Source organism: Venturia canescens, chromosome 6, assembly GCF_019457755.1.
Source record: "Venturia canescens isolate UGA chromosome 6, ASM1945775v1, whole genome shotgun sequence".
Taxonomy (NCBI): Eukaryota; Metazoa; Arthropoda; class Insecta; order Hymenoptera; family Ichneumonidae; genus Venturia; species Venturia canescens.
The window spans coordinates 11,198,672-11,217,474 of NC_057426.1; the positions used below are offsets into that span (position 1 = coordinate 11,198,672).

The 18,803-nt window shown below is 34.5% G+C and overlaps 2 protein-coding genes and 1 long non-coding RNA gene across 3 annotated transcripts; 2 read left to right on the top strand and 1 right to left on the bottom strand.

The window, feature by feature from the left end:
- The first annotated feature begins 149 nt into the window (after positions 1-149).
- On the top strand, positions 150-6,838 carry LOC122412221 (protein zer-1 homolog). Its single transcript, XM_043421631.1, has 8 exons — positions 150-1,547; positions 2,132-2,706; positions 2,950-3,155; positions 3,413-3,584; positions 3,696-4,019; positions 4,185-4,334; positions 4,535-4,787; positions 5,142-6,838. The coding sequence occupies exons 1-8, from the start codon at positions 1,085-1,087 to the stop codon at positions 5,333-5,335; spliced, it is 2,337 nt and encodes a 778-aa protein (XP_043277566.1). The 5' UTR covers positions 150-1,084; the 3' UTR covers positions 5,336-6,838.
- Positions 6,839-7,450: 612 nt separating this feature from the next.
- LOC122412225 (uncharacterized) lies at positions 7,451-8,470 on the bottom strand. The gene is made up of 2 exons (XR_006261309.1): positions 8,357-8,470; positions 7,451-7,628 (listed from the first exon to the last, which is right to left on the bottom strand). It is a non-coding gene; the product is annotated as an uncharacterized lncRNA (long non-coding RNA).
- Positions 8,091-12,350, top strand: LOC122412224 (UPF0047 protein YjbQ). The gene is made up of 3 exons (XM_043421635.1): positions 8,091-9,027; positions 9,770-9,906; positions 10,446-12,350. The coding sequence occupies exons 1-3, from the start codon at positions 8,868-8,870 to the stop codon at positions 10,659-10,661; spliced, it is 513 nt and encodes a 170-aa protein (XP_043277570.1). The 5' UTR covers positions 8,091-8,867; the 3' UTR covers positions 10,662-12,350.
- The last annotated feature ends 6,453 nt before the right edge of the window (positions 12,351-18,803 follow it).

The following is an 18,803-nucleotide window of genomic DNA, read 5'->3' on the forward strand; positions in this document are numbered from 1 at the left end:
TAATTTCACAGGGGAATTTGTTTGTAACGTCCTCAAACGTCAAATAATTTGAGCTCAACATACAACTCGATCGATAAAATAGTGTACGAAACATATATAATATATATACAAACATACCGCACGGGATAAAAGGTTTACACATTATACACACACTGGATAAAACAACAAAATATATATTAATATATGTGTTTAGTTTGAAAATCGCGAATATTAAAAAGGCCAAATACGTGAGGAAATACAACTCAAGTCAATTTTACGATCGCTGTGTTGGAAAAAAACCATCGAAACAACGCCACAAATCGCGGCGTTGGAAAGAGACAAAGAAAAATTAACATGGGTGCACGGGGTGCACGACTCAAGGGCGACAGTTTTCAGTTCAGTTATAGGGGACGCGATAGCGCCGAGTGAAAAAAGACGAGACGTGAAACAGTTATTTTTTTTTTTTAGTGCATCGAATACGACAGTGACGCAGAAGGTTCTCGTGAGACAGTTTCGACGTGAAAAGAAAAAAGAACGTTTGAATTATGAGAAAACGAACGAAATTTCGTAGGGATAGTTGAGGAAAAGTAATACGCGAGAAAACAATAAAAAATCGCACGCAAATGGCGGATTAACGGGGAGACAGATCTTGCGATCGAACATTTTCGCAAAAAAATGGACTGGTGGTTCATTGACAAGCGTCGTGACACTTTTATTTTTATCGTAAATTCAAGATTATTTTGCAATTTTTCGTAATCCTTAAAAAATAACGTCATCAGGTTTAAGAGTATAGAAGTGAACGAAAAAAATATATAGGATCAGTTGTGGTGGTAGGATATCGGTGTTGGATCATCACACAGCTGATGCACCTCGATCTGACATATTTGCGAGTGACAGTTGTGTTGTTATTCGTTGTTGGCAATGATTGTAAATTGCATAATTGTAGTGGCAAAACGTGTTATTAACCGAAGTTAATAGAGTAAACGAATTTGATCCGGATAATTACTTAATTTTATTTTTTTGTTCAATTTTTTTATTGTTCACAAATTCGTGAATTAATTGACATTAACGGGGTAACACGAAAAGTGATAGTTTTTTGTACACAATGGCGCTCCTCGATCATTTGTTCGACTCCAAACAACAATCCGGGCCCGACAGCCTCGCCGATCTTTGCTGCAAAACTATTTGCGACAATCTCGATATTATATCGATCAAAGACCAGCATGGAAATCGTACTCTTAGAGATGATATTACGTTGCCCAGTGAAATATGCGACAAAATTATCGAATTTGTACAACGCAGCACCGTTTCCAATGCAGACAATTCATTCTTTGCTATGTTTCGTAACACCAAAGCTACCCGTCTCAAACGTGTTTCTATTGCTTCGAATTTTATCACTGATTGGGCTGTAATGGTTATCGCTACACCCGAAGTCTCACATCTCGATTTTGGAGAATGCAGAAATTTAACCACACTTTCTATTGAATGTATCAATGCCATGTGTCACCCCGATCTTCACAGCCTTGCCTTCCGAGGACCCCAAACTGTTCTTCGACAACAGACTCAAAGTAAGTTTTTCTTGTTTTGTTTCCACTTCATCAGTCTTTTTTCAGTGTACAATTTTTGAATCTTTAGTGAAAACTTTTTAGCTGTGATTTGCTTCCAGATTTTGTTCTCTAAGAAAGTACTGTTGTGGCCAAAAATATTGTAATAATGATCCTATATGAAAATAAATGTACAAAAAAAACATTAAGTTTTTGAATGACAAAAAACTGAATTATAAATACTTCTGCTGCTTATAGCATAAAATTGGACTAGAGCCAGTCGGCATATGTTTGTTCAAAATTCGGCAAAATTTCAGTTCAAATCGATTGAAATGTTTTTTCTTGTTTTTCAGTGTCATTGAAAAATTGGCATTATTTGATGGTTCAAATTGAGGATTTTATGATTGAAACAGATTTTTTCCTGTTCCCTTCAAATCCTTACTTCAATCGCACATACATGGCAAAAGCATAAAAATGTTTTTGTCATAAGTATTCATTCCATTGACTATTCACTCCACCGTATATATATATATTCAATTTCACCCTGACATTTAAATGCTGCAAAGGAGAAGTAATAATCAAAACGATATAATGTTTTCTATGTACAGATTCAAGAGTTCTTGAAGATTATGCCAACAGAGGATACATATTCAACACTCCACATCTGCGGCGTCTTGCTGTGCACAATATAAATATTCCATCACTGGATTATCGTATATTACTTGGTACTTTAACGAATTTGACACACCTGGATATATCCGGAGCGACAGACGTAAAAAGTTTCACTTTCTTGGAAGAAGTGCCGCAGCTCTTGTCGCTTTGTCTTTACAATGTGAAAAACATAAGCAGTTGCAAAACATTCGTTGCTGAAATATGCCAATTAAAAAAATTACGTCATCTCGACATATCGCAGTCCAATCATAAGTATGGATACTTCAAAAGTCCCAATCAATTTCTGAGCACATTAATGAGAGGTTTACCAGAGCTGGTTTCTTTGGATATTGGTGGTACCAATCTTGCTGGTACAGGAGTCACCGAACATCCGCTTGAAGGATCACTAAACGAACTTGAGTTGTGCGATATACAAGGTCTCTCCTCAAGAGTACGCAAACCACTGCAATTTCTTGGTTTGTATGGTACTCATCACAGCGCTTGCAAAAGACACGACATACCGGCGGAGGTGGTGAGTGATTTTCACCTTTTTTCATCTCTCATCCAATGAAATAGAATATTGGAGAACAAATGTTTGTTTGCCTTTTCATTTTTTCGGAGTCTCAAAACATTCCTGATGCTTTTTGAGACTTTCCACAGTTTAGCTGAAATCCTTAAATAATAGAAGGAAAGTGAATACGCATTTCCTTTTATTGTGACAATCAATAGAACCTATTACTATTGCTTTTGGTAATTAAATCTACGCATTTTACAGATCGCAGGGGATGCTACCGAAGAACAAATATTGGTAGCACTGAGAATTTGCATGGACAATAAACAAGAGCTCTTGCAAAAAATCCTGAACGATCTTTATCACGTGTTTAGGTATGACTATTGCAAAAGGATGGATCAAGCTCTGTACATGGTGCTTGAAGCCATGGATAAATATTTACCCGAAAGGCACATTCAGATATCTGGAAGGTATAAAAACGACGACAAGTAACCTGAAATATTGATTTCTACACTGATTCATTTAATTTATCATATACATTGTCAACCGATAATGGTGAAGTTCAATTTATTCGAATATTTTTCAATACGATGGAAAACAAAAAGTTGCATTAAATCTCTAAATACAAATGAAGTCTCATGAAATAAGGATTCCGCAGCATGATTGGAATTTACAAAGATGATAATAATTTATTACGTTGATTGACCGAAAAATGTATTGCTTACAGCGCAACGCTCTTTTACATTGTAAAAATGAAGGAAAAATGTGGTTTGCCTGTTCCACTGCGACGAAAAATAATAGGTACTCTTTTGGCGGGAATGAATGCCCACAAAGACGAAGAAACAATGATGAGAAACGGCTGTTTGGCGCTTTGCCAATTCCACATACCTCAGGATGTTGTAAGTTTCGTGTGAAAATATTTTCGCACATTTTCGTATTACCCGAAAAAGCAAAGGTTTTTCAAGCTCTATTTTTTCATTAATATATGATATTTTATTGTATTTATACAGATGTGGAATTACGAGCCGCTGGTCAAAGTATTGTTGCATTCGGCGAGATACGCAGAATCCGAAGGTTTTGTTCAACGAATCGGTATATATTTGTTAAATTCGTTGGCATGTCAGGTCGAGGGAGAGAAAAAACGTTTGTTGGGAAAATTGGGTTGTGTAAGGACGATGTTGAATCTTGTGAAATATCGTGTCAAATACGCCATGTTCGATGATGTGCTTGAAGTCGCTTGGTCAACGATGTGGAACATGACCGATGAAACGCCAATCAATTGTCAAAGATTTTTGGACGATATGGGAATGAGTTTGTTCCTTCGATGCGTAAAGGTAATTTTTTATCTTAAAAAACTTCATCTTCGTGTTGCTTCTTTTTAATTGTAATGAAAGCTGCATGAATACGAATTTCTTAATGCAAAATATTCGAAAAATTCTCTACATTTGAAAAAAGAATTTTTAACTTTTTATATTTTACCAATTCTGCTGTGAATATAGCATTTCCCACTTAAAGAGGAACTTTTGCGCAACATGATGGGTTTAATAGGAAATGTTGCTGAAGTCGATAGCCTTCGATCTCAACTGATGCAGGATCGATACGTCAGTGTTTTCGCTAAATTATTGGCTTATGGTAGCGGCTTTATCGAGGTATGAAAATATTTGCCTTTGTCTCTTTTGTATGTAAAAAAAAAAAAAAAAATACGAAACATAATAAGAATATGATTTTTAAAATGAACGGTGCATCATTCAACGGATGTTTTTTTGAAAGTGATACAAATAAATGGAGGAAAACGTGTTGAATAATATGAAATATGTTCGTAAGGTGTTGATTATTTTTTTTGTCCAAGGTTTCTTACAATGCCGCCGGCATCTTGGCCCATTTAGCATCGGACGGTGTCGAAGCTTGGACAGTAGAAAGTCCCACGAGGGATGAAGTTCTTGAAGGAATGGTCACGGCTATCGAAAGCTGGGATCTATCAGCATCTCGAAATATTAATTATCGTTCGTTTTTACCACTTTTACGACTGTTGGATGTTTATCACACTCCGCAATGCCAACACTGGGCAGTTTGGGCACTTGCCAATCTCACCAAAGTATATCGTGAGTAAAATTTACAATATAAAGTCGCATTCAAGAAGGAAAAAAAATGTTTGAAGTCACTACTTTTATTCAGATCTGTTTGCAGTGATTTCGAACTCTCAGAAGAAATCATTGTCATTTACCGGAGGGTAGTCAAAACTTTTTCCGAGTTGTTTTTAGATGAATTTTAGTTGACTATCTATTTATATTATTGAATAATCAAAAATATTCATTTATTTACGCAAATTTGGGCAATAAAATGAAGAAACTTTTACGAATAAAAGTGAATTGCTCCTAAGATTTTTAACTCGTAACATTTACCGTATTTGTACTGTTGAATTGAATCTTTTAACGTAGAAATTTTATTTTAACCAGCTTTGAAATATTGCTCGTTGGTGGAGGCAGAAGGTGGAATCGAGAAGCTCAACAATCTGCTCACGGATTCGAGGCCCTACAATAGAATTAAGAATCTCGCGGTACTCGTAATAATGAATTGTAGCCTGGGAGATTATAGTAAAATGGAGAGAACGGTACTGGAGCAGAAAAAAGTGATATACGAAAACGCTTGAAAAGTACGATGTTATCTGTTCAAGGTTGAAATTAAGAAATGAATGCCACATGAAAACGATTCAAAGAAAATTTTAACACGAAGAAACACATCGGAAAATCTAGTATTAGAGAAACGAATTATCGATTCGGTTGCCAAATAATCTGGTAAATTCATAAGTGAAGAAATGATGATGAAAAAGTGCAAATCATTTTGGATATTCCACGTGCGATGAACTCATGTTATGAAAACAATTTCGAAGCACGAAAGAGGCAAGAAGGCAAGGAGGGCAGGGAGGGGCGAAAACACAACGAGAAAGTAACAAATTCAAGTATGAATGAGCCATTACTGGTTCTACCATACGAAAAAAAAGTCGTATCGAACAAATATCCTGTTATATTTGAGTTGGAAACAATTCCATCGTCGAACTTCGAACGGTCATTTTATGTTCTGTAAAAAATAATTAATAGAACTATTGTAATTGTTCAGTGTTCCCGCACATAGGGATTCGGCTTTTACGATCTCGTCCTATTGACTTTGACCCTCTGTTGCTTCATTAACTTCCATCTCTCTGCGAAAACTTCCGAGAGTATTTTCCGGAGCGACTCCTCCTTCCTGATTGCCCTGCGTGATCGTATTTTCTATGAGCAGGGCCCAAAAAAGTGCGATAAATTTCTGTCGATACAGTCGGCCGGAGTTTCCCGCTCGGTTTTTACGGGCTCTGGTCTTGAACAACTGATAAAAATTTTCAACCCCTTCGGTCATCGGTTTACGAGCCAATACATCGTTGAAGGGTCACCCATTCCGGTAATGGAAGATCATTGAAACCAAACATCGCGCGAACTCATCGTTGACGTTTTTTTTTTCTAGTACTACGTTAAAACGACAAAGTTATATGTTTTATTATTTTTAATTATTAATAAGTGCCTACATCGCCTGTGCAAAACAGTCCTCGAAGCGCAGATTTATAAAATCAAAACAAAAGTCCCCTCATCTTTAACACCGATCGGTTGCAAGTCCGAAAAAGGTGTATTGAAAAACACACATACAAAAAAAAAGAACGATAATTCAATTCTCAATATGGATTGTAATAAAATGTGCTGTCATTGCGTCTTGCGAGTACAGAATTACAAATTGATGAAAAACAAAAAAATTCATAGTTTCGTCCTGTTTGTCTCCTCTTTCTCCAAGGACAAAAATTCAAAAACAGAAATAAAGTGAAAATTGCAAAAAAAAACAAATACTGCGTGAAGTTCATGATTACGGCTGTAGTAATTTATTCTTATCCAACGTTTTAGTAGAATGTAATAAAGAAAAAGGATACCTGTTGAAAAGACTTTACTGTAAATAGCAGCAGTACGTGTAAAGGGTATGAAAGTGTGAAAGCGCTCTTTACGTTTGTATGTTTTTGTATATCAACGATTATATAAAACTATCAAAATTGTTTCACGGTCAATCATTAAAGCAATGATAAAGCAAAATATCGTTTTCGGTGGACGACAATGTAAATGATTTAATCGTCAAATTGTTCGCAGTTTTATTATTATCCCGCCCAGTTTTACTACGTTTTTCAGCAGAAAATTAAATTTCGAAGAAAAAACAACGAGTACGGAAATAATACATTATTTCGAGGGAATAGCAAAAATCTTCATATTTTTGGATACCGTCTTCAAAACTTTACCCCCTTATTTTAGTGTGTTTCTAACTGTAAAGATTGTTTATGATGTCAGACCTCTGAGAAGTTTTAAGCAGAATTGAAGTTTCTTTGTTCAGGATTTATTTCGAATTATTGATCGTGAAATTGTAGGATCCTCGAAGTAATGCTGAAAGTTGCCTCGACCTGTCAAATGTAGTAGTAAAATAATAATTGCCGCGGGAGAAAAGGGATCATAAAAGTTGAACCTCACTAGAAGTTTGCAGACGTTGCAGACTATGCTTGTGCATGTGTTATTTTACATCACAATTTCCGGTTCCTCCTTTTTTTTTTTAATTCTATACACTGACACCGACCGAAGGTGCAGTTCAAAAATGTCGTAGAAAGTAAGTTCCTCTTTATGAACACGATTCGTTCGTTGATGTTTCGATTTGTGCAGGGGCAATAAGAATCTAGAAATGACACGGTTATCGGCAGCGAACGTATTCTTCAATCTACATCCATCTCAATTTTTATTAATCGGATTTCGGCACGATAATTCAATTTTTGCTGTGAATCTTCAATTAGTAGATCCAGAGGAATAGAGTCGTAAATCCAATATCGGCAATTTCTTGAAAAATAACTTGAATTCAATTTAATAATTTATCTTCACCGTCACAGTCTGTAACAAAACGATTGTGTATGCTCAAGAATGAATTATAATAAGACGTATCGAATGATTATATAAAAAAGTAAGTATCCGGAATCAGTGATGATGAATGAATACTCAAAGAATGATATTCATTTTTTATAATATCGTGAAAAAAAAACAGTTTGGAAGTAATTTTGTGCCTCCGAAAGTGTTTCGTCAGTGCATTTGGGTGTTCCTCAAGTGCATTTGTACCTGTTCAAAACCGAGTGCAGGTGCACTCGAGGAACTAACAGCGCCTTCTGATGTCACTGTCGGTAAACAGTAGCGCCAAATTTCTCCCACTCTCCGGCATGAATAGCCGGATTTGAGAGAGCCGCTAGGCGATGTTAGCGCTACGAAACGGCATGGAGCTTCGTATATGAAAGAAAGGCGGAGGTCTAAGAAACTACAAGTGTGTCAGTTATAAGTTCAAGGGATGGTGTAGGGTGTAGGTGGTTCCGTTGGTGTTTCTGGTTTGCCGCACGTCAAGTCAATCGTTATCTCTCTCCTAACCTTTTCGCGCGATATCGTCGCGATAAACCGCGAGAGAGATACCTACCACGAGAAACGTTATTTCGTTGACAAGTGTATCGTGTGAAAAAATAACTTTGTATAAAAACTCATTGTTTTTTCATTGACAAATCGAATATAAAAGAGGGATAAAGTAACGAAAAAAAAAAGAGTAAAAATTGTTATACATAGACGACACGCATACTTACACAATGTGGCACGATAAATTACGATCGTAGCCCAGGCTTATAACGAGGAGAGATCCGAAAAGTGTTTGAGAGAAGAGAGTTGACGGTGCCGCCCAATAATAATGGAGCTGCTGTTATCCGTGCTCTCGTGATTCTCTTGGGCACGGATCTCTTTCTCTCTCTCTCTTTCTTTCTCTTTTATAAATTTGTATATCTTCGTCCAGTGGAACGTCATTTTTTTTTACAATTAAACGTGTCGTTTGACACTCGACACACACGCGCGCACACACAAGTCCGTTTTCGCGTTCTCCCCCTCCAATCTTCTTCATTCATAATCCTTATTCTTTCATTTTTTCGCGAGTGTTGGTGTGCTTTCGTAATTTTTTATCAGTTGTTTTTTTTCTTCCCTCTCTATCTCTCTTCGTCGTTCTTATAAAAGAAGCAAAAAAGTCAAGCTACAACGTGCGGTTTCGTTCGTGTCACGCTCAGCTGGCTTTACCGATTTCCCGGTATTATTTACCAATATTCGAACATGGCATCTTCACATTTGGGTATACAAATCGGCTCTGCCTGGCTACAAAGAAAAATCAATCTCAGACCCCAACGTCGTGGGGTTCACCTTGTCACCGAAGAAATACTTGGACAAATACCCGAACTCTGTCAATTCTCCGTTGGTCTATGTCATCTACAAAGTTAGTACCTTGTTATCAAATCTCATTGCACTTGTTATTCAATCTTTGCCTCCAATCTCCATCTTTACTTGTCCTTGTTTTGGAACATTTGTTTTGTTGTACTTAACAAAATCGTTTCAACAATGATATGTTTTTTCGGCACATTATACTCTTAGCTGTGTTGTCACGGCAGTTTCGTTCATTTACTTGATTCACGCTTGTCATTCTCTTTTAATATCATTGCAGAAAAAATAGTTACTGTCATAATTTGTGAAAAAATGACAGGTGATATTATATTGAATGCTCCATAATTAAGCTCTCATTTGCCTAATTCTTTCTGGTATACCATAATATGAAATTTATGAGCGATAAAGTTATTCCTCTTTCTATTCCTTTTCTAGGAGTTTGACCCCCATTTGATTTATCATTTTTCATGAATGTGGAGGTCTTTTTGTTCCATTATTATCTTAATCTTCATAGACAAACCATGAGCTATGATTTTTGAAGGATTCTATAACTTGATCTTCACAAATATTACATGCTTCAATGATGTCCACTGATTTCTAAGCATCATTGTTTTTTCCTATTTTCAAAACCAACTGTTCTTTTTCTTAAGCATTTCATTTTTTATTTGAAAAGTTGAATTTGCAGAACATTTTTCTAAACTGTTATTTGAGATATATGAATTATTGTTATTAGAAAACTGGAAGCGCGTCACATACACAAAACTATAGGTGACAAATGTTGAATTATTGAATTTCAGTTCTACACACGTCAGCCAGTTTGGCGCTGAATGAAAGTTGGGATCCAGACGTCAGAGATGACATGGAAATGATGCTCAATAAAATAATACCTGAGGATATACCATACAGACACAGTTGTGAAGGACCCGATGATATGGTAAGTTCAAAACTAAATGTCCTAAAGAGGAATTCTATTTTGTTTATTCAATGACATCGCTTTATGGACATTCTATATTTATATAAATAATTCAATATTACTAGTGCAACAAAAAATCACAGAAGATCATAGAGTTACTAAAAATACTTTTGGAATACCGATAACAGAAGTTTTCATATCCACAACGAAGGTGGTATCACTCCATGGAATATTCAAACATTTTTATTCAAAGAGCTTAAACCGTTACAAATATGAAAGTATTTAATTCCGAATGTTGTAATTTTTTAAAAAAGATCGTCATATGTAATAGCAGAAGAAAAAAGTCTCTAATTTTTACTTACCTGCTCTAACACAAATTAATGATAATAAAGGAAGTATCAGACTAATGAAAAATCGTCAAGATTTTTTGATAAAAAAAAAACTATGAAGGATGGAATAAAATTCGTTAAACTAGCAATAATTGCAGAACTATTACATGAGATTTGAAGTTGTGATAAACAAGATGGAAAATTGTATTTTTTGCTTGAATTATTTTTCAGCCGGCTCACGTAAAAGCCTGTTTTCTTGGTTCTTCCATGAGCATTGCAATAACAGATGGTAAATTGGCGCTTGGAACGTGGCAGGGAGTATGGTTTTGCGAACATCGAAATAACGCTGGTAGCCGAAAGTTGGTGATAACGTTGACCGGCTGTTTGAGAGATTCGGCGCGTAGTCCTCTTAGTCCTGTGAGTCCTATAGCATCGACCAGCAGCTAGGACCACTCTCACCCCCGAAGACGCGGCAAACGTCAGCTGCGTTTATCAACTTCTAGCTTTTCGAGCTAGCAGCCGCCTAAGCAGACACACATTAGCCGAAAAACCTAAGAGTTTAAGAAAGAAAGACGGGCAGAGCGGAAACGGAACCGAAAAGATCGAGAAATAAACATTTTCACTTTTCGAGATCGAAGCAAAAAACCTGTTGACAAGAAAAGAGCGTCGGGATAATTCTGGTTAGAATAAATCGAGCAACATAACTGCAGAATTATGTCGAATGCGGAAAGATGGGAGTGAGAGAAACTACGAAAACAGAGCTGAAGATATGAAGATTAAGCCAGGAAACAATGCCGAAACGTTCAAATCTTGATAATTAGGTGTTTTGAAGCTGTAAATGTTTGTGGAAATTATGGCTGGTTCAGTGAAAAAAATAGAATATATAAATGAGTGGGACGAGGAGCAAAGGGTAGGAGAAGAAAAAGAGAGAGAGCGAAAGAGACAAATGAGGGCATTTATTAAGAGAGATAAATTTGAAGGATGGATAGGTCACGCGATTCTTTGATATACATATCCATTTTTTACTTTTTCTGCTTGCCTCGAATCATTGATGAAATTATTTTCGAAGAAGGAAATTGATAACTAAAAAAAAAAAGAAGAAAAGAGAGAAAACATTATAATCACGAATACGATCGTCTAGTCGTCGTGTATATTCTTTTATGTACACCGCGATAATCCAGAGTCAAGAGAACATAATACAAAAAAAATGCTAAGTCCCTCGACGTAGCTAGACAGGCAAAAGAAGCAAAAAGTAAGGCTTTTCCGTCATATTTAATACAAAACATTCCTTAGGTAACGAGCTGATGAATTTTGGTATTAAATCGAGCGAGTGTTGAGAGGTAAAAATTGCGATGCAACGTAATTTGATATAAAATAGAGACTTATCTCGTGAAATAAAAGTTGTAACGCAATAGTTTTCAAGTTGGAATAATTTGATATCCGGAAAGCAAAGAAAAATGCAAAAATCCACGATACTATCCAGCGCACTCTTTCTCAGTAGAAAAAAAAGAAATCAAAAACCAAAAAAAGCATGTATCGAAGAGAAAAAAGCAAGATGAGGAATAAACGAAGACTATCGCATCCTGATAAAACGCGTCCAAAACACCGAATTTAATTATGATAGCTTTATTTGAGAAATCCTTGCGAGAAAATGAAAAATTACAAAAAAAAAATAGCGAATAATGATAACGAGGCAGAGGAGGATATTATTGGGCGAAGAGAGTGAAAGGGACGAATTAAAATCACAGAAAAGAACAGAAATTCGGATAGAGTGGCTCGGCTAAAAACTTAAGTGAAAGGAAAGTGAATAGAAAAGCGAAACGAAGGCGAGAATTGTGTATCCTACTTTTGTACATTATAATGACGATGGGCTCGAATATCATTGTTCAAAGCTCATCGGGTACACCGAAAAATGAAAAAAAAAAACATAAAAAATAAAAAAGGAGATACTAAATAAGAAAAATACGACACGACGCATTCAGAATCACTGCTTGTTATAGGCTAGTCGTTTTCAATGACGTTTCCATTTGCATCGGGGGTGTATATAGAGTATACATACGTAAGAAATATTTGAAAACAAATCGAAGAAAAAAACCACTACGTTATAGACATATATACATAAATGAACAATGAAAATGCGTAATATTTCTTTGCTCTGTTAATAACAAACATTTCCGCTCAACGCGTCGCGTCTTTGTCTCGAGAAAATGCCGAATTATCTTGGCCGAATTCTCCGAGCTCTTTTTTTCATGTGCCTCAAATTAAAGAATTTCTTATTGATGAGAAGAAAAAACTAATGATTATTACAGACCAAAAAATCGTTGGATTTGGGGGGGGGGGGGGGGGGGGACTGTCAGATCTTTGAACATAACAATCGACGAGACTTTTCAGAGTTGCTCAAGATCTGTGCGTCATACGTGTGCATCAGATTGATACCAGAAAATCTATCGTTTCTTCACGTAGCCGCTTTTCTCTGTGGGTAAAAACGTGACGAGAATCTCGTTGAAAATTCGTCTCGATAAGTGTATTTTGACAAGAGGCTCGGGTCACACTCTTAAAATGTTTTCCCTTAAAGTTACGTCGAATAAGTGACTAGTTCGCCAGTGTTTAGACGATCGTTATTTAAGATTTGATTCGGTCCGTTGGAAGCAATGAGCAATGATTGATTTCGTTTCAATAAAACTTAAATGGTTTCTCGATTTACTGTTACGAGCCGAGTAATAAAATCCGCGAAAAAAAAATAAGCACTCGCTGGCTCGTCGCCGGTTTCTTTTCGTTCCAAATATGCCATAATCCTCATGTTTTTCTTCGAGTTGATATCTCGCCTCGTTTTGGCTCAAGTGTCAAAAGTCATTCCATTGCTCCGTTTCGAAATATGCTCAAGTTTGCTTGTTAGAAAACCATGAATTGTTACTGAAAGAGAAATAATGAAAAGCGGTAACTCTCAGCTCCGGATATTGAGTATATTTCTCAACAGAATTTTCGTTGAATCTACAAAGGGAGAAAAAACAGGTTGTGAAAGCGTTAATGATTCTTGTATCGATAAAAAAGTCGAGGCGATTGAAAGCAGATGTTTCTGAAACGTGTTCGTCGCTATTGATCGATTTGTTTCCATTATTGTTGGGCTGGTATAAAAATCATTGTAAAATACGAAGTTGTGTGAAAAATGGTCTCGATCGAGGACAAGAATGGAGCTTTGCATCATGAGAATATATTTGAATTCATGAAGATTATGCGAAAGAAGTACGGGGAGCGGAAATGCTTGAATCGGGAGTTTTCTGTAACACAACGGAGAACGAGCATTGCAAAGAAATCAATGAAATTAAAAGTAAAGATCAATAAGTGGCAAACAAAGAAGAGTAATTCAAGAAGAAAATCAAGAATTATGAAGAAGCAAAGTTCAACACCGTCGAAGCTTGTGACGAGCTTTCAATGAATAAATAAACCAAAAGAGACAAAAATCACGTGAAACCAACCAACCATATGTAATATTAAGCCAGCAGTCGATGTTAGCAACGTATATCCCTCTGGTGTATAGATAAACAGAAAAAAAAACGAAACAGAGAAGAATAAAAACATTGTCGTCCGCTACGAAAAACTAATGAATTTAAAAGCAAAGAAAGAAAAAGGAAAACAAGTATATACATCTACGAAAACGTAAGCTTCTACGTTTTAAGTACGCTAAAGAATAAACAACTTCAGTATAAATTACATATTAACGGAGCTCAAACTATGATATGGCTACGAGTATTAAATGGAACAACAAATTGTTAAGGATTAGCGAGAGAAACAAAAGAAAAACACACGAAAACATAAGGTCCTTGGTCCAAAAAGCTGATTAGAATTGCGAGATATTGTTTCGAGAGGAGAGAAAGCCAAGCGCAAGAATAAATATATAAAAATAGGAGAAATAATGGAAGAAAGGTGATCAAATATTGAAAAGCTCGATTAATTCATGCACAAAGGCAATCGCGTTATTAACAACCCACGCCCGATTAAAATTGTTTAGATAAGCATAACGATGGCATCCAGATTCGTAAAATAATAATAATAATCATAATAATCATAATCATATTAATAATATTGATAAATCACACATTCACGATGGAAATATATGAAAAAAAAAGAAGAAAAAAAAAAACAAGCCAACAACCGGTAATACACAAACACAGAAACATTTCTACCGAAAAATAATATTCGAAAATTTGGATCGCGGCATTGTATGTATGTAAATAATCGCCAATTCGAATAACAGATCACACACACTTTCTAGTTCCCATTTTTTTCGATGTATGTGACCAACTTTGCATTTCTCATTGATTACATCGTGTAAAATGTATGTCGTATCTTGAGAGAGCGAAAGCGAGAGAGGAAGGAAGAATGAGACGTGCGTTAAGCAACATCCAATAACCTTGAGTGTGTGAAAATTAGTCCATATAAATGGCATGGGGAAAAAAAACAGAAAGAAATGCAAATCAAACTCATTGAACTCAAACGTTACGTATAATTATTGAATACGTAAAGTTCATCACGAATGATTTGACAGTTCAATTACAAAACCTCGACGAGGTTTTCGGAAACAAAATGAGAAATAAATGTATAAAAAAACAACAAAAACATTGAAATTCCGTTGAGTTACCGAGTTTGAGATATTTCGTTTTATAAAAAAATTGTCCTTTTAGCGATGAAGGTGCAAAAAGGGTACAGGGGAGGGATGAATAAAAACTTGAACTTTCGTTCAAGAGTCTTTGTCCTTTTCCAGATTTCTTGTAGCGTTTAATATTTGCTATTGTTTATTGTCAGCATCAAGTAGCGTATAGTGTCTGTAAATACAGGGTGAAGAAAAAGACGGAAGTGAAAAAACAAATGAAAAAGATGAAAAAAATATGCAACCGAAATAAGAATACTATTTAGTGGAGAATTTCACGATAATAATTTTATCGCAATATCATATTTGATTAATCGAATATTAATATTTAAATACGTTGTAATTCTTCTCGTTTAATCACAACAAATGGAGCGAAAAAAACGTAGAAAATTGAAAAATGAAAATTAACGAAAAAAATTTTTAAAATTAAAAAAAAAAAACCATTACAAAACGACATATGCAAGAGGCATGGCTCTATCTGCGATCTTTGCAACGTTCAATCTAATGTTGATCTATTTATATTTGTTAATCTGAAATTAGGCCCAGTCCATTGAAATTTATTAAAGTGTCATTTTCAAATCTTTCGAATAATACTCCATTTTTTTTCTTTTCGTTTTTTCACCTTTCAAACGGTTTTCACGTTTTGTCGGCCATCCAAATTTTTCGAATTCTTCTCTTACCGGCATATAAGATTCTTTCTCCAATAATTTCGATGTCATCAACATTATTTTCTTCAGTAGGAAGAGTGTTTCAAAGTAAATCATAAAAATACGAAGGCTTTGAATGTTTTAGAGATATTATGAAAAATCAACCAAACCATGCAATCAATATTTTCGATGTTTATTGAAAATTTAACACGATTTAAAAGGAATATATATTTAAATTATTTTCAGAATTTCTTTTGTAACTAAATAATAATAATATTGAATATTCGAATTGAATTTTCGAAACTTCTTGATCCAGCGAGTCAAATTAAAATTAGGATGGCTGATCAGGATTCGATTGCTTCGTATTTCAGAGTTCTAGAGCAATTTTTCATTGTTTTTTTTAGAGGTATAAAAGAACATGGAAATTCAAAATCGCTTAATAATTTATTATTTTCAAATAATATTAAAAATAAAAAAAAAAAGAGAGAGAAAGAGAATGAGAGCAGAAAACGGAAAAAACAGGATAGTTGACAGCTGAGTGTCTCGTTCTCCTTGATGAAAAAAAAAAAAAAAAAAAAAAAAAAAAAAAAATTGAAACATTACCAAGCCACAACACTGCGTACAAATGATGTGACATCATGATTTTTATTAAATAAAGAATATTTAAAAAAAAATATATATATATAACGAAGGAAGTTTTTTGTATCTTGGCTTCGATCGTGCCTCCCTAAATGAAAAAAAAAACTCACGAACACTTTGTTCAGCAAAAAAAAAAAGAAAGAAAAAAAAATAAACAAACACACATACACCGAAACTCATGCACATGTGTGTTCTCTTATAATTGCAAACTAAGTACACGTAGAATATTTGTATTTCATTGGAATTTGGCAATAGTTGTACGGATAAGTCGAATGCATATTGAATTAATGAAAAATCAATAAATAATAATAATAATAATAATAATAATAATAATAAAAGACCCAAAGAAGGAACTACGAAAGAGTGGACACTTTTCAAATACGCAGATTATTGTATCATAACACCTTAGGATCGTTAATTATAACAGATTAAGAGAAAAATAAAATAAAATATGAAACAAAAAAAAAAGAAATCCGTGCAGAGAAGATGGAAAGCTTCGAGAAGTATCGTTTGCAGGCAAAAGCTTCGCGTTTCGGTAGTTAACCCCCCTGTCATTGTGCGAAAAAGAAAGAAATCCATGAAAACGAAATAAATAAAAGGAACAGGAAGAAACGAAAAAAAAAAAAAAACAATATTGTAAATTTGATCGCGACGTGAAGTATGAATTCGAATATGCAACGACCGATAATACGAAATTAGTAAATTGAGCGAATGAAAATGAAACAAAGGAAATACGACGAAAAATAATTTTATCTATCCGCGCTTGAAGAAATAATTATTTATTAACGTGAATAAAAATGAAATGAATCATGAATACGAAAAGGGAAAAGTATGAAAAGAGCGGAAAAGTGTGTCTCTCACCGGACATACACCGATAGCTGAAAATTCGACGCGAGCTCGAAAAGTTCCGTGGGTAAATTTGAGTGATTCATTTATTTAATACATTTTTTTTTTCTACAGAGATACTTTATTATTATTTGATCTTTTCCCCACGGTGGCTAAATCAAACTGCGTGCGCCAATAAACAGATAAAAAGCTGCCTTCCACTTAGAACTACGTGCCGTCTTCGAGTATACAAGTAATAAGGAAATAACAAAAAGCAAAAAGCAAAAACAAAGTGAAGAAAAAAAAGAAATTAAAACCATTGTTAAACGTTCTCTCACACTTACATCAGCTCTCTTCTTTATAATATTAACACAAAACCCAAAAAAAAAGCGATATATATAAATGGAAGAACATGATTATATATATATATATATATATATGTACACAAACACGAAGACAAGAAAAGTCGACGATGACGATATGTATTCCCCCATCAGCAAAAATGGTTCACACGCAAAAGCCCATAGAGATCGTGGATCATGTGAAAATCCATCGAACATTAATTTAAACGAAATAAGAAGAAAAAAAAAAGATAAGGAAAAAAAAAATTAAGGGGATACCAAAAGAGAAACAGGAGAAAACAAAAAGGAGAAATAATTATTCTGAAAGGTGTTCTTTTCTAACCATGACCATAGATATTTGATATTCGCTTGCTGCTACATGAATTTTTCTGGCAACAGAGTAATAACTTTTTGTACGATGTTCCGCATAATAAAGTAAATATTATAAATACACATCTATACAATATAAAAGGAAACAACAATAGCAACAACAACAAAACATTCAATGAAAATAAAAACTATGAAATACGTACGTACAAATATATTGTTACATATATTTGGACGTGTGTATATAACGAGATAGTTAGATCGTTAATACAGATTAAAATGAATATTCAATTTTTAATTATAATTAATTGTTATTAATATAGAAGGAGAATTAATAATAATTAATTGAATTAAAGAGCAACAACAACACTGAAGTAAATATAAAGACGCGGGATTAATTGTAAGAAATTTTAGAGGTACGAGAGGAATAAGGAAAACAAAAAAATGGTAATTTGAAGATCACGAGGGGGCTGGTTGTATAAGTCGATAGTGAGATATATTAAATCCATGTAAAATTATAGTTACGCCGATTGTGTTTATCACACGATTGTATGCTTGCGTGCTGGTCGTATGAGAAAAAGTGAGAAAGAGAGAGAGAGAGAGAGAGAATGAGAGAATGATAACAAAGAAGTGTGTAGGTAAAAAAATTAAAAAATACATATATATATATAAATACAATATCCAACACGAGTGTAAAACGAACTTTGGGAGAAAAGAACGAATCTTATGAGTCACAGAGGATTGATAAAAGGAAGAAGAAAGAAAAAAGAGAGAGAGAGAGAGAGAGCGAGAGACACACACATTGTTGAAACATGACAATATAGAGGATTTAGATGAATTTTTGATTACCAGATAAGATCGAGTTCGGACGTTCCTCTTTCTTTCCCACATTGTTCTCTTGGAACATCGTACGATTATTGAAATAAATCGATAATTCATGCACGAGTTTCCATTATAATGGGATATAAAAATGAGAGATTGACGAATAAAATACGCGAACAATGTAAAATAGAGAGGCGAATATCCGAACTCTGTCGTATACCTGTGAATAGTTAACGGAAAGCACGTTGTTATTTAATAAATAATAATAATAATATTAATAATAACAATAATAATAATTTACAATCGACGTAAAAATGGAAGGTGTAAGGGATAAACACTA

Coding starts and splice junctions, on each gene's coding strand:
- LOC122412224 (XM_043421635.1), top strand. CDS start 8,868: ATGGCATCTTCACATTTGGGTATACAAATCGGCTCTGCCTGGCTACAA. Junction 9,028..9,769: donor TGGTCTATGTCATCTACAAA/GTTAGTACCTTG, acceptor ATTGAATTTCAG/TTCTACACACGTCAGCCAGT. Junction 9,907..10,445: donor GTGAAGGACCCGATGATATG/GTAAGTTCAAAA, acceptor ATTATTTTTCAG/CCGGCTCACGTAAAAGCCTG.
- LOC122412221 (XM_043421631.1), top strand. CDS start 1,085: ATGGCGCTCCTCGATCATTTGTTCGACTCCAAACAACAATCCGGGCCC. Junction 3,156..3,412: donor CACATTCAGATATCTGGAAG/GTATAAAAACGA, acceptor TATTGCTTACAG/CGCAACGCTCTTTTACATTG. Junction 4,020..4,184: donor TGTTCCTTCGATGCGTAAAG/GTAATTTTTTAT, acceptor CTGTGAATATAG/CATTTCCCACTTAAAGAGGA.